This window comes from Mesocricetus auratus, unplaced genomic scaffold (genome assembly GCF_017639785.1).
Source record: "Mesocricetus auratus isolate SY011 unplaced genomic scaffold, BCM_Maur_2.0 Super-Scaffold_4256, whole genome shotgun sequence".
Classification (NCBI taxonomy): domain Eukaryota; kingdom Metazoa; phylum Chordata; class Mammalia; order Rodentia; family Cricetidae; genus Mesocricetus; species Mesocricetus auratus.
In genome coordinates this window covers 96,234,309-96,248,060 of record NW_024429182.1, presented here as the reverse complement: position 1 = coordinate 96,248,060, position 13,752 = coordinate 96,234,309, and the positions used below count along the sequence as shown (strand labels likewise).

Sequence of the window (13,752 nt, the reverse complement as noted above, 5' to 3'; positions counted from 1 at the left end):
TTTGCTTATTGTGGGTCTGAAATGGACCTTCGGGAACAGGAAAACCTCTTCCAGTTGCTCATTGGGCTGTCAAAGGGACCAGAGATATTCCTTTCTAAGGAATAGATGGTTCTAGGTTTGGCTGTGAGGCTTTGAGCAAATCCCATCTGTTCAGTGAGATCATTGGACTACAGTCGCCCCCGTCCTGGACCTGGGTAGTCCAAATTCTGCTTTGAAGAAGTATGCGCTCTGCTCCTGTTCCCAAGAGACAGCATCGTGTGGCACTAACACTAGCTCCCCCTATCCCCGGGGTACAGGGCAGAGAGAGAGCAGCTGGTCCTGAAAAGGAGGGCGCAGGGCGGGGCTTTGAGTGGGGATGAAAGAGGATGCTGGGCACAGTCAAGGGAGAGACAGAAGGAGAGTTCAAGCCTTCAGCCCCTGCCTGCAGAGGTGGCTGTAGCCATGGATCCCCTCTCGGTAAGAAACCCTTGCCTCCCTCTTCCCTCCTCTCCCCGTCCCAGTCCCATGGCTCACTGCCCGCAGGGATGCAGGGACAGATTGTGGGTACCACCATGTGGGTGGGAGAGCCTCCGGAGCCCTGATATACTGGGCCTAGAAAAAAAAAGCAATGAGGATGGGCTGTACCTGGTGGTAGAAGAGCAGGACCAAACACTGCCAAAGAGGAGAGATGCCTTCCAAAGCAGGAGGCAAAGTGAGAGCATTTGATGGAGGGGACCGCATTGGGAGCCTAGCAGGAGTCCTCTTCATAGAGGAAGGGTTTGGGGGAAGCCCAGCTTAAAGACCCTCCCAGTGAACATGTCTGGACTTGCCCTTCAGAGAGATGAGCAGCTGGAAGATGGAGTCAACAAGCTGGGAACTGGATTCTAGCCAGATTCTGTGTGTTTGCGTGTGTTAGGCTCCCAGGGTGGCCCTGACCACCTGCTCCAACCACCTCTCTACAGGGAACTAACACCGGGCCCTAGTATGTAGGCTCTCTATGAGAGTGGAAGTGAGCTACTAACTTCCCCACTCTAGCACGTCCCTAGCAGGAATCTACATAATAAAATGGTGAACAAGACTGTGCGTTGCCGACAAGGAAGGCATAATAGCTAATTACAGAGGGTTAGAGGCCAGAAGGTAGGTAGGTGAGGAAGGCTTCCAGACTAAGGGGTTTGGGGACTCAGGAGCCACTGTCCTCTCCCCCCCCCCCCCTTCACACAGCCACAGCCCAACTGGACCGAGATTGTGAACAAAAAGCTGAAGTTCCCACCCACGCTCCTGGGTGCCATCCAGGAGGGCCAGCTGGGTCTCGTGCAGCAGCTGCTGGAGTCAGGCTCCGACACCTCAGGCGGTGGGCCTCTTCGCAGTGTGGAAGAGTCTGAGGACCGCTCCTGGAGGGAAGCCCTCAACCTGGCCATCCGTCTGGGCCACGAGGCCATCACGGATGTGCTGCTGGCCAACATCAAGTTTGACTTCCGGCAGATACACGAAGCTCTGCTCGTGGCGGTGGACACAAACCAGCCAGCGGTGGTGCGTTGCCTGCTAGCTCGGCTGGAGCGGGAGAAGGGCCGAAAAGTAGACACCAAGTCCTTCTCTCTAGCCTTCTTCGACTCATCGATCGATGGCTCCCGCTTTGCCCCTGGTGTCACTCCGCTCACGCTAGCCTGCCAGAAGGACCTATATGAGATTGCCCAGCTGCTCATGGACCAGGGCCACACTATTGCTCGGCCCCACCCAGTTTCCTGTGCCTGCCTCGAGTGCAGCAATGCCCGCCGATATGACCTGCTTAAGTTCTCGTTATCCCGAATCAACACCTACCGTGGCATTGCAAGCCGGGCTCACCTCTCCCTGGCCAGTGAGGATGCCATGCTGGCTGCCTTTCAGCTCAGCCGGGAGCTCAGGCGCCTGGCGCGAAAGGAGCCTGAGTTTAAGGTGTGTTGCCCCCACTCTTGACTCCATCCTGCCCTCTGCGCCCCGTGTCTGTTCTTGCACTGGGGCAGGACTGGGCTGCATGGTGGGCATTCTAGGAAGTTTGGAAAGTGAGAATTGGTAAAAGGCGGTGAGGCTCTTGTTCTAAGAGCTACAATTCCATTCTGAACAGATTTTCATTCTGCCGACAGCAATCACTCCAGGGCCATTTGGCTTATGCGCCTAGTGGTACTCTAGATCCATCTAAGGTAAGAGAGATAAATAGAAACAGCTGGATAAACCTAGACATGGCATTCAGTAGAGCATGGGCCTTAGGGGTGCCCACGGTGTTTTCACCTGGAGTGCTGTGTATCGGGGCTCTCAAGCTTGTGATCTCGGATGGGAAAAGGGGACAAGGTATTCCCAGGACTTCATTCAGTGCCTCTGGGTGGTCTTCGCAGGACTTCCAAAGCACAGAAGCAGAAAAATAAAGTGACCTGTGGCTTTTGTATCTCAGTAATATTCTTTTTTTTTTTTTTTTTTTTTTTGGTTTTACGAGACAGGGTTTCTCTGTATTGTTTTGGAGGTTGTCGGTCCAGCCCTGCCTCGAACTCACAGAGATCCGCCTGCCTCTGCCCCCAAGTGCTGGGATTAAAGGCGTGCGCCACCACCGCCCGGCCTCAGTAAGATTCTTAAGGGAAGAGGTATTGAAGCTTGGCTGTGGAAAAGCCTGCTAGTGAAGCTGAGCAAGGGAGGTAGTTGAAGCAAGCTGAAGTCCTGGCAAAAGACATATAATGGGGGGTTGGAGATAGGACTCAGAGAAGTGCCTGCCTGCTGTGGACGAGCACTACATGTGGTGGACATACCTGTAGTCCCACCACTTGGGAGGTAGAAACAGAATGGTCAGAGTTCAAGATCATCTTTGGCAAGTTTGAGGCCAGCCTGGAATACATGAGGTCCTACCTCAATGATCCACTCCACCCCCAAAACAGTATGAGGACCTTGGATGTACCAAAGATACATGAAGCAGAGTATCTGGTCGGGACCTGAGTTCAGTCCCCAGGACCCACATAGCAGTGGAAAGAGCCAATTCTACAAAGTTGTACTGCCACCATGAGCATGCCATGGCATGTGAACCTGCACACACATCACACACAATAAAAGCAGTGTTTAAGACAGTATGGGGCCGGGTGGTGGTGGTGCACGCCTTTAATCCCAGCACTCGGGAGGCAGAGGCAGGCGGATCTCTGTGAGTTCGAGACCAGCCTGGTCTACAAGAGCTAGTTCCAGGACAGCCTCCAAAGCCACAGAGAAACCCTGTCTCGAAAAACCAAAAAAATAAAAAAATAAAGACAGTATGGGGAGTCAGAGTTAAAGTGGGACAGGAACCAGGAATTAGAGAAGTCCAAGGGACAGACAGAGGTGGCAGGTTTGGGTTGAAGTGACTTACTAATGAGACGGGAATAGCATCAGACAGAAGCGACACTGGCCTACTGTTGGGGGGGTAGGTTGATTCGATGGCACAAACAAACCTCTTTTCTTACAGCCGCAGTACATTGCCCTGGAGTCACTCTGCCAAGACTATGGCTTTGAACTGTTGGGCATGTGCCGGAATCAGAGTGAGGTCACCGCTGTGCTCAATGACCTGGGTGAAGATTGTGAGACTGAGCCTGAGTCTGAGGGCCTGGGCCAGGCCTTTGAGGAGGGTATCCCCAACCTGGCAAGACTGCGGCTGGCTGTCAACTACAACCAGAAACAGGTCAGCTGGGCCTACTGCCTGCCTCCCAGGGCTTGGTCCCATGTCCTGCCTCCTCTGAGGCGTATCCCGTGTCAGCCTTATACTGTGACTTCCTATCCTCAGGACCTTCTGAGGCCTTGATTCTGGATACCCTTCTGTATGAGCCCTTACCAGCAAGAGGGAAGGTTTCCCATACCTCACCTGGTTACCTTAAATCTGAGCACTAGCGCCCTCCCCTTTGGAAAGCCAGTCACCATTAGGATTTCATATCCAGGTCTTACACAGACTTAGCTTTGCCTCTTGCCTGATGAGTAACTTTGGCCCAGACTGTAGCACCTCACCTACATAGCAAGGGGTTAAATGGCTGGTGAATTTCTTCACCACTGTGTCATTAGATGTCCTACCCAACAGTCACACTAAAGACAGGATCCCTGTCCAGTCTCCCCAGCCCCTGACTCATCTCATCCACATGATGGTGTCCTGACCTACCAGGCACACGACCAAAGCTTTCTGTGTGTCATCTCCATATGGCCCTTCCCTCCTCAAGATCATTCACCTAGGGCTGGAGAGATGGTTCAGAGGTTAAGAACACTGACTGCTGTTCCAGAGGTCCTGAGTTCAATTCCCAGCAACCACATGGTGGCTCACTACCAGCTGTAATGAGATCTGGTGCCCTCTCCTGGCATGCAGACATACATGGAGGCAGGCTGTTGTATTCATAATAAATAAATAAATCTTAAAAAAAAAAAGATCATTCACCTAGACTTATGTCACATATACATGCCGAGGCAGGGAACACTGGGAATTCTGGGACTTAGACCTAAGTTCTACCCACTCCTGCCTGACTTTGACTCAAGAATGCGGGGTGTGGAGAGTTTTGGAATATTAAGATTCGTCCACATCAAGGCCTACTGAAGGCACTTGTCCGAGGTCACATGGCAGGTGAAGCCCCTTTCTCCTGGGTGGGCTGTCATGGAGACAAGATGATGTTCCGATCTCTGTGGCAGGAAGTAAGGACTGTGCATGCAGCTGACTCTCGTGGCCCTCCTGCCTGGTGGCCATCTTCTCTCACGGCCCAACCCTGCTTAGTTTGTAGCACACCCCATCTGTCAGCAAGTTCTGTCTTCCATCTGGTGTGGGAACCTGGCTGGCTGGCGCGGAAGCACCACCATCTGGAAGCTCTTCATCGCCTTTCTCATCTTCCTCACCATGCCCTTCCTCTGCATTGGCTACTGGCTGGCACCCAAGTCCCGGGTACGAAGAATAAGATGAGTGACGCCTTGCTTTGTGTTCTGGAGGCAAGCTCTCCCCTGGAAATATACAGGTGGACTGGGGGGCAGGGACAGGCGTTACAAGAACTGCCAGAGTGTGGCATGAGAGAGAGTGAAAGGATCCACTCAGGCTCCTGACTGGGTGGCCCAGTGGTTTGGGGAGGTCAAAGGAGCAGGTTTAGAATAGTAGTGGGTGATGATCTTACCTTTCAACTTGGTTGAGTTTAAACTTTTCCTGTGGAATCTCCCCACCCCAAAAAGGGGGGAGGGACAATAAACACTTACCTCCTGTGTTTGTGAAGGGGAAAACAGAGAAAATATAGGGCCTGGTGCACATTCTTCATAGTACTTGCCTAGGTGAGTGGGTGAGTCCGAATGACAGACTCACATGGGAGCCAAGCAGTCCAGAGCTGCAAGGAGGAGTGACAGCAGGCTTCTGACAGCCATGCTCTCCTGTCTCCCCCAAGCTGGGCCACCTGCTGAAGATCCCAGTGTTGAAATTCCTGCTGCACTCTGCCTCCTATCTATGGTTCCTTATCTTCCTGCTGGGAGAGTCCCTGGTCATGGAGACTCAGCTGAGTACCTTCAAAGGCCGCAGCCAGAGTGTCTGGGAGACCTCGCTACATATGATTTGGGTCACAGGTATGTAGGAGACAGCCCCCTAGTGTGGCCAGCTGCCAAGACCCCCTTGGCCAGCTCTGGCACTGGGCCCCACTGAGACTTGGCCACACTGAGCAGGCTGATCTTAAAATAGAGGTGGGTGCTGTGGTATACAACTGTAATCCCAACACTCAGGAAGCTAAGGCAAGAGGTTAGCAAATCCAAAGACAACCAGGGCTACACAGTGAGAGCCTGTCTCAAAGGAGCGAGCGGCTAAGATGGTTCAGTGAACAAAAGCACTTGGTGCCAAGCCTGACAACCTGAGTTCAGTACCTGAGACAAACCTGACTCAGAGAACCAACTCCCACAGGTGGTCCTCTGACCTCCACACATTAGGGCATGCACACACACAAATAAATGATGTTTAAATTTAAAGAAATAGCTGGGCATTGGTGGCACGCACCTTTAATCCCAGCACTCGGGAGGCAGAGGCAGGCAGATCTCTGTGAGTTCGAGGCCAGCCTGGTCTACAGAGTGAGTTCCAGGACAACCTCCAAAGCAATACAGAGAAACCCTGTCTCAAAAAACCAAAAAAATAAAATAATAAAAGGAGTCCATGAGTATTTGCCTAGTATGATCTGGTGGGGACTGGGAGGAGCAGTGGAGCAGCCCCACCCCGTGCTGCTTGCTCTCTGAGTGTCACCAGCCTAGCTTCCTGTGCAGGTCACATCAATCATGAGGTCAATCCTCACCAATGCGGGGATCCTTACTTTTCCAGAAGGTTCCTTTGCACTTGGATGGATTAAATATTCCAGCCCCCCCCCACCACCACCAGTGCCCTGCCACTGCAACCTGGCTGTGTTCAGGAAGGAGGAGGAGCGCTCTGCCCCCTCCTCTCCTGTCTCTCTCTCATTCCAGGCTTCCTGTGGTTCGAGTGTAAGGAGGTGTGGATCGAGGGCTTGCGCAGCTATCTCCTGGACTGGTGGAACTTCCTGGATGTGGTCATCCTGTCCCTGTATTTGGCGTCCTTTGCGCTGCGCCTCCTCCTGGCTGGGCTTGCCTACATGCACTGCCAGGAAGCCTCAGACAGCACCACCTGCCACTATTTCACCACTGCTGGTGAGGAGCATTATCGTTCTCTTTGCTGTGATAAAACACCCATCAAATAGCCGAGCGGTGGTGACACAAGCCTTTATTTAGTTCCAACACTCCGGAGAGGCAGGGGGATCTGCGTGTAAGGCCAACCAGATCTACAGAGTGAGTTCCAGGACAGACAAGGCTACACAGAGAAACCCTGCCTTGAAAATAAAATAAAAGACCAACCAAACAAAACAAATAAAAATAAAATCAAAGCAGCTTAAGATAGGAAGAGTTTATTTTGGGTCATAGTTCGATGAGACAGTAAGTCCTGGTTAGGAAGACATGATGGGTACAGAGATAGCCGTCCCGTGTGTATAGTCAGAAAACAGGAAGATGAATGCTGATGCTTAGCTCCATTCCTCCTTCTTTCTTTTTATAGACAGTCCAGGAACCCAGGCATGTTCAGGGTAGGTCTTCCCTCCTCAAGAAGACCCCTCTGGAAACATCTTGACAGACATATGTAGAGGTGTGTCTCCTAGGTGACTCTGAGTCAGTCAGGCTGATAACAATAGGGCCTGACATCTCAGTCCCCCAGCCCAGCAGGGAGTCCCAAGGCACTGGTCTTCTTGGCTCTCAGCTACTGTCCGTCCTACTCTGCACAGAGCGAAGCGAGTGGCGCACAGAGGACCCCCAGTTCCTGGCCGAGGTGCTTTTTGCTGTCACCAGCATGCTGAGCTTCACCCGACTGGCATATATTCTGCCAGCTCACGAGTCGCTGGGCACTCTACAGATTTCCATTGGCAAGATGATTGACGACATGATCCGGTGTGTACTCTTCCCATGCTCTCCCTGCCTACGACTCCTCCCCCACAGACTCTGTCTTGTGAAGACCCTCAACTCTGTGGGGTACGGGAGTTCTTGACCCTGTTCCTCTCACAGGGCTGTGAGCTCCAGGGACCTCTGATCCCTGGAATCCAGAGGCAGAGTGGAAATGTAAATGTGCTTTTCTCAGCAGAGAGGTTTACAGCTCCTGCCCTCACCATGATTACAAACCGCCAATAGCAGAAAGAGCCCATGGTGGGTGTTTCTAATCCCAATTCTAGGACAACTCCATGCCTCACTTATTCTTGGAAATTGAAGTTGGAAAGCAAAAAGATAAAGAAAGAGCCAGAAGGCTAACCTCTCCTTCCCGGATTCCTTTTCCCAGAGCCTGACTTCTGGGGTGGAGACCTCTCTGACCCTTCCATGTCCTCCTCTCGACCAGGTTCATGTTCATCCTCATGATCATCCTGACTGCCTTCCTCTGTGGCCTCAACAACATCTACGTGCCGTACCAGGAGACGGAGAAGCTGGGCAAGTACGCTGAGGCTGCGGCAGGGGCTGGGGTGGGCAGGGCCGCTGGGGGGCAGAGTCTTAGGCATCTTCCTGCTTCCGTTGTTGGTTCACTCAGCTAACTCTTACTTGCTCAAGTCTTCATTGATTCACTCTGGCAGTTACTAATTTAGTCCATTACGCGTTCACTTGTTTCTAAGCCTTCTATCTGAAAAATGTCAATCTTAGAAAACATTAAATGAAGAGATTCACCAGGCACCTGTGTCCTTTGCTCAGTGTCACTGTTCTTGTTTTGCTGCCACTTGCTTGATCTGCTTCTGTTCTTTTTTTTTTTTTTTTCCTTCCTGTAACACTTTTTTGTTCATTGTCTTAGAGCTTACTAGGTAGGTCAGGCTGGCCTGGAATTCACAGAGGTCTACTTATTCTCTGCCTCCCAAGTGCTGGATTAAAGGTATGCACCACCACCTCTTACTAGCTCTTACAACACTTAAAAGTAAATTGTCGTTGGGCGGAGCACGCCTTTAATCCCAGTACTTGTGAGGCAGAGGCTAGCGGATCTCTGTGAGTTTGAGGCCAGCCTCGTCTACAAGAGTGAGTTCCAGGACAGGTTCCAAAGCCACAGAGAAACCCTGTCTTGAAAAACAAACAAACAAACAAAAAATTAATTTGTAAATGTCCTGACATGTTAGCCCAAATAGTTTGAAGTGTCTCCTAGGAACATGATCACAGACCACTATCACATCAAAAACTTTAGTATCAATTTTATAAAATTTCTTATTATGTAGATTTTGTTGAAGTTTCCTATGACCCTATTAAAAATCCCATGGGTAGGAGCTGAGACCACAAATCAGTTAGTAGAATGTTTGCCTAGCATGCATGAAGCTGTGGGTTTGATCCCAGCACTACATAATAATAGCATGGTGACATACACTCATGATCCCAGCAATTAGGAGATTGAGGCAGGAGGATCAGAAGTTCAAGGTAATCTTTGCCTGTGAAATGACTTTGAGCCAGCCTTGGATAAAGGAGACCCATCTCAAAACAACAAAACCCTAAAACCATGTGTGCCCTAAAATCATGCATTGACTACCCTTTTCTGTCATCTTTCTATCTGCTGTAACCTAGACCATCTCCACACACACTGTTTTTTTGTGTGTCTTTCATGACCAATGAATTGATTTATATTCTACAGTTGACATTTATTTCCTTGTGACTCAATCCAAGTTACAGAGTTTAGACACAATGGGGCTAGAGAGATGGCTCAGTGGCTGACAGTGCTAACTGCAGCTGGAGGTGGGAGTGGGGGTGGGTGTCGCACGCCTTTAATTCAGCACTCTGGAAGCAGAGGCAGGCGGATCTCTGTGAGTTCAAGGCCAGCCTGGTCTACAGAGTGAATTCCAGGGGATCCAACACCCACTTCTAGTCCTTAGGGGCCTAACCATACATGGCACACATATATTTACCCAGCCTCTCACACAAACACATTCAATTAATTGATTGAAAAGTTTGGCTAAGAACAGGACCTGACTAACAAACACTTTCCATCGCATTGTATTAGGGGAGCATATTGTAACCCTCTCCTTTGTGAAGGCAATAGAGAAGCCTTTCACTAACAGTGAGGTGTTCTGACATACTACAGCTAGACTGCTTACAGTCTGTACCCACTGGATGTAATGGTCACGGAAGATTTTGAAGGTCAGTGGGGTTTGAGATAGGTCCTGATGTAGCCCATCCTAGCCTTGGACCTGATGTGTAACTGAAGATGTTCTTGAACCCTTGATTCTCCTGTCTTCACCCCAAGTGCTGGAATTGTAGGCATGTACCACCCTTCTCAGTCACAGATGCCTTTTACCTGAAATCAGTTTATACAATGGTCATTTTTAGATTGTGACTTTCTGCATCTATCAATTGTTTGATGTTTATGTTCTTGCATCCTTCTAAAGGAGTACTTGCTTCTAGCTGTGCATGGTGGAGGGTGCATACCTACAATCCCAGTGCTCAGCACTTAAGGGCCTTTCTGTTCTTGCAGAGGACTCAGTTTGATTCCCAGCACCAGACTCTGTAACTCCAGTTCCAGGGATCCGCTGTTTCTGACCTCGGCAGGGCTCTTGCATACACATGGTATACGTTCATGTACTCACACACACATATATACATGTGTGTGTGTGTGTATCCAAAATAAAACATACGAAATATACATTTACAAAATAAAATTTTAAATTAAGGCTAGTGCTAAGAAATGGCAAATGTCTGTATTCACAAGGATGACCCAAAAGGCTTCATGGACACAGAACACCTTTTGCCAAGTCTTCAGGGCAGGGGAGTGTGTCTGGGTAGAACCCAGGCTTCTCTCCCAACCCTGCCCCCATTTTCCTCTCCTTTGCTTGGCCCCACCATGCCAGTTTCAACGAGACATTCCAGTTTCTGTTCTGGACCATGTTTGGCATGGAAGAGCACAAAGTGGTGGACATGCCTCAGTTCCTGGTGCCTGAGTTCGTGGGCCGGGCCCTGTACGGCATCTTTACCATCGTCATGGTCATTGTGCTGCTCAACATGCTCATTGCCATGATCACCAACTCCTTCCAGAAAATCGAGGTAGGTAAACTGAGCCTGGCTAGGCCGGAGAGGAGGGCAAGGACTGGGGGAAATGTGGTGCAAAGACCCTTGGGTGCCTGCTCTGCCCCACTACTGTTTCATGTCTTTGGACAAGTTCTGTCTGCACAAGAAGGGTTTCAGTACTGCTGTTGCTATCCCCAGTTGACAAATCTAGTGCTCTTTGCACTTTTTCTTGTTGTTGCTGTTGGTGGTGGTGGTGGCAGTGTGGAGGCATTGTAGAACTCTAAGTGGGGACACAAGAAGCAAGTGGACGGGTTGGGTTTGCAGGCTGGAGAATAGACTGAGCGGCAACAGGAAGTTAGAGAAAGAGAATGGGAAAGGGAAAGGCTTTCTAGGAAAGTGTGGGTGATCAATGGAGGCAGAAATAAGAACAAGAAGAAAGCGGTTGGCACGCTGGAGAATAAGGGATGACAAGACAAACAGAGGCAGAGTGGGCGAGCAAGGGGGCCAGTGCCAGATGGACCTTGCATAGCCTCCTGCCTCGTGGTCCCCAGGATGATGCTGATGTGGAGTGGAAGTTTGCTCGCTCCAAGCTCTACCTATCCTACTTCCGAGAGGGCTTGACGCTGCCTGTGCCCTTCAACATCCTGCCCTCCCCGAAGGCTGTCTTCTACCTTGTCAGGTGATGGCCTCTGCTCTTCCCCTGTACACCACTCAGCCCCTGCCCCACTTTCCTAGGCCCTGTCCCTTACTAACTTCTTTTCACCATGGTAATCTCTCAGGAGAATTTTCTGGTTCATTTGCTGTTGCTCCTCCTGCTGCAAAGCTAAGAAGTCGGACTACCCTTCCATCCCAACCTTTGTGAGTACCTTCTCAGCCTGTTGTTGTTTCCTCGCCCGCATTGCCTAAGCCATCAGTGTGTCCCCAGAGAGCCTGATCCCATTTCCCACTCTCTCATGCGGCCTCCATTTTCATCTTCCTGGCTCTGTCTGGGTCCCACATCCTGCAGCCTAGACACGATTCCATGCCATGCCATCGCCATCCCAAGCCCGACTTCCAGACAACCACACTATAAGACATGCTTGGGTGATTTGAGCAGCCTGTGGAAAAGGCCTCCTGAGGAACGAGAAGGTTGACAGAGGCAGAAAGAGGCAGCTGGGCACCCAAGGGGCCCCCTACCTCCCATCATCAGCATCACAACCCAGCCTGTCTGGGTGTGAGAGCTTTTCTCATTTGAACCATTGCTGCCAGTTCTACAGTGTCTTTCCCTCCCAGCACACTACACCTCACAGCCGTCACCACGATAGACACCGGTCCTCTCACATCAGCTTCCAGCTGTCCTCCAGGACTGTGTTGTAGGAAAGAGACAGGGACAGAAAGCTTTCATAGATTTTGCCTTTCCTTTATTCTTGGTCAAGAGAGAATTCACTCTGTCTTCCATTGCAGACCAACCCTGGGGCAAGGGCAGGGCCTGGGGAAGGAGAATGTGGGTCTTACCGCCTTCGTGTTATCAAGGCTCTGGTGCAGCGCTACATAGAGACTGCCCGGCGTGAGTTCGAGGAGACCCGCAGAAAAGGTCAATTGCCCACCTCTAATCCTTCCCCATTGCTGTTCATGACTCTCGGGGAAGTAATCTCCACACCCAGACTCCCCCTCCTCACTCAGTGAGGATGGAGTCTCGTCCTTTCTGCCCTGGAAAGTCACAGCCTGCGCAGCTAACTGCCTGACTCAGTTACTCTGCCTTTATTTACATGTCATTATGTCCCCCATTCAACCCATGTGTGCTCACATATGAGCTCCCCCTTTCCGCCTCTCTCCTCCCTTCTCTTCCTCCCCTCTCCTCCTCCCCCTCTCCCTTCCACTCTTACTAAGTTTCCCAGTCTGGTCTTTTGTTTCTGTTTTTGTTTTTCCAGATAGGGTTTCTCTGTATTGCTTTGGAACCTGTCCTGGAACTCGCTCTGCTGTAGATCAGGCTGGCCTCGAGCTCACAAAGATCCACCTGCCTTGGTCTCCCCAGTGCATGCCCTGCTGCCGCCACTGCCCCCACCACCCCGCTTCCCAGTCTGGTCTTGATCTTACTTTGAAGCCTAGGCTGGCTTTGAACTCTCCGTCCTCTTTCCTCAGTCTCCCGACTAGATGGCCTGCACCAAGTCTGGCCAAGGCTTTCCTTCTTTGCTGCCGCCCTTCCATCAATACTCACATTCGCCTGCACAGCTTTTCTACCTGCCTGGCCCCTCAATTCTCCCAGCCCTCCCTTAGGATCCAGATGGGGTGTCCCAGGGCTAGGTAGGGTGGAGTGGGGGGACACAGAAGAGGTGCTGACAGGCTCACCTTCTGAGAGACCTCTCTGTCCTGATCCATCTCAGACCTGGGTACCAGACTGACAGAGCTGACCAAAACTGTGTCTCGACTGCAAAGCGAGGTGGCCAGTGTGCAGAAGACTCTGGCGGCAGGCGGGACACCACGGCCTCCCGATGGTGCCAGCATCCTCAGTCGCTACATCACCCGAGTGCGCAACAGCTTCCAGAATCTTGGCCCCCCCACCCCTGAGACCCCAGCAGAGCTGACCATGCCAGGGATTGTAGAGACCGAGGTCTCTTTAGAAGGTGACCTTGATGCTGTTGGGGAGGCTGAGACTCCAGCATCTGGAGAACCCAGCCACACCTCCCCTGCTTACGTGCTGGTGCACCGGGAGCAAGAAGCAGATGGGGCAGAGGACCTGCCCCTGGAGGAAGGTCTGGAGACCAAGGACGAGTCCTAACGCAACAGAAGGGTCTCTTCTGTCGCTGAGCTCAGCAGCCTTGTTGGGTAGAGCAAGGGTCTCGTAGTAGAAGACCATGGTGTTTCTTTGCCTCAGTAAAATTTCTGCTGTGGAAGTCAGGTAGCAATCCTCTTTATGTCCTATGATCCCTTCCATACTTCCCCATAAAATGGGCCCCATGTGAGAAGGGCAGAGAGAAACAGCTTAGTTCTACTTTGGGATTCCTTAGGTCTTTAGTGGGAAGAGTTCTGGCCTAGGAGGCTGGAGGCCTGGGAGAGAAGAGACCAGGGAATCAGGAGGCCTGAGAATTGGGGGACCTGAGAGTGGGGGGCTAAAAGTGGGGAGGTCTGAGAGTAGAGGTACTGAGAGTACGGAGTCCTGACTGTGGGGGGCCTGCCGGTGGCAGGGGTCTGAGAGGTGGGGGCTGGGGAGACTGGAGGTGCTGTCCTTCCTTGACCTCCTAAGACCAGCAGGGCTGGGAGCCCATCTATTCCACCTTAAAGGAAGTTGTGAGGACCTCTGGCTGT

At 51.4% G+C, this 13,752-nt stretch overlaps 1 protein-coding gene across 1 annotated transcript; it reads left to right on the top strand.

The window, feature by feature from the left end:
* The first annotated feature begins 25 nt into the window (after window positions 1-25).
* On the top strand, window positions 26-13,340 carry LOC101824962 (short transient receptor potential channel 2). Its single transcript, XM_040757543.1, has 13 exons — window positions 26-456; window positions 1,201-1,911; window positions 3,434-3,646; window positions 4,715-4,879; window positions 5,364-5,538; window positions 6,415-6,615; window positions 7,239-7,401; window positions 7,841-7,933; window positions 10,311-10,503; window positions 11,019-11,146; window positions 11,247-11,325; window positions 11,911-12,040; window positions 12,831-13,340. The coding sequence occupies exons 1-13, from the start codon at window positions 442-444 to the stop codon at window positions 13,223-13,225; spliced, it is 2,661 nt and encodes an 886-aa protein (XP_040613477.1). The 5' UTR covers window positions 26-441; the 3' UTR covers window positions 13,226-13,340.
* Window positions 13,341-13,752: the final 412 nt, after the last annotated feature.

Excerpts from the sequence above, each read along its gene's own strand:
- LOC101824962 (XM_040757543.1), top strand. Across the intron at positions 1,912-3,433 it reads GAAAGGAGCCTGAGTTTAAG|CCGCAGTACATTGCCCTGGA; the intron begins GTGTGTTGCCCC and ends CTTTTCTTACAG. Across the intron at positions 11,147-11,246 it reads GCTGTCTTCTACCTTGTCAG|GAGAATTTTCTGGTTCATTT; the intron begins GTGATGGCCTCT and ends GTAATCTCTCAG.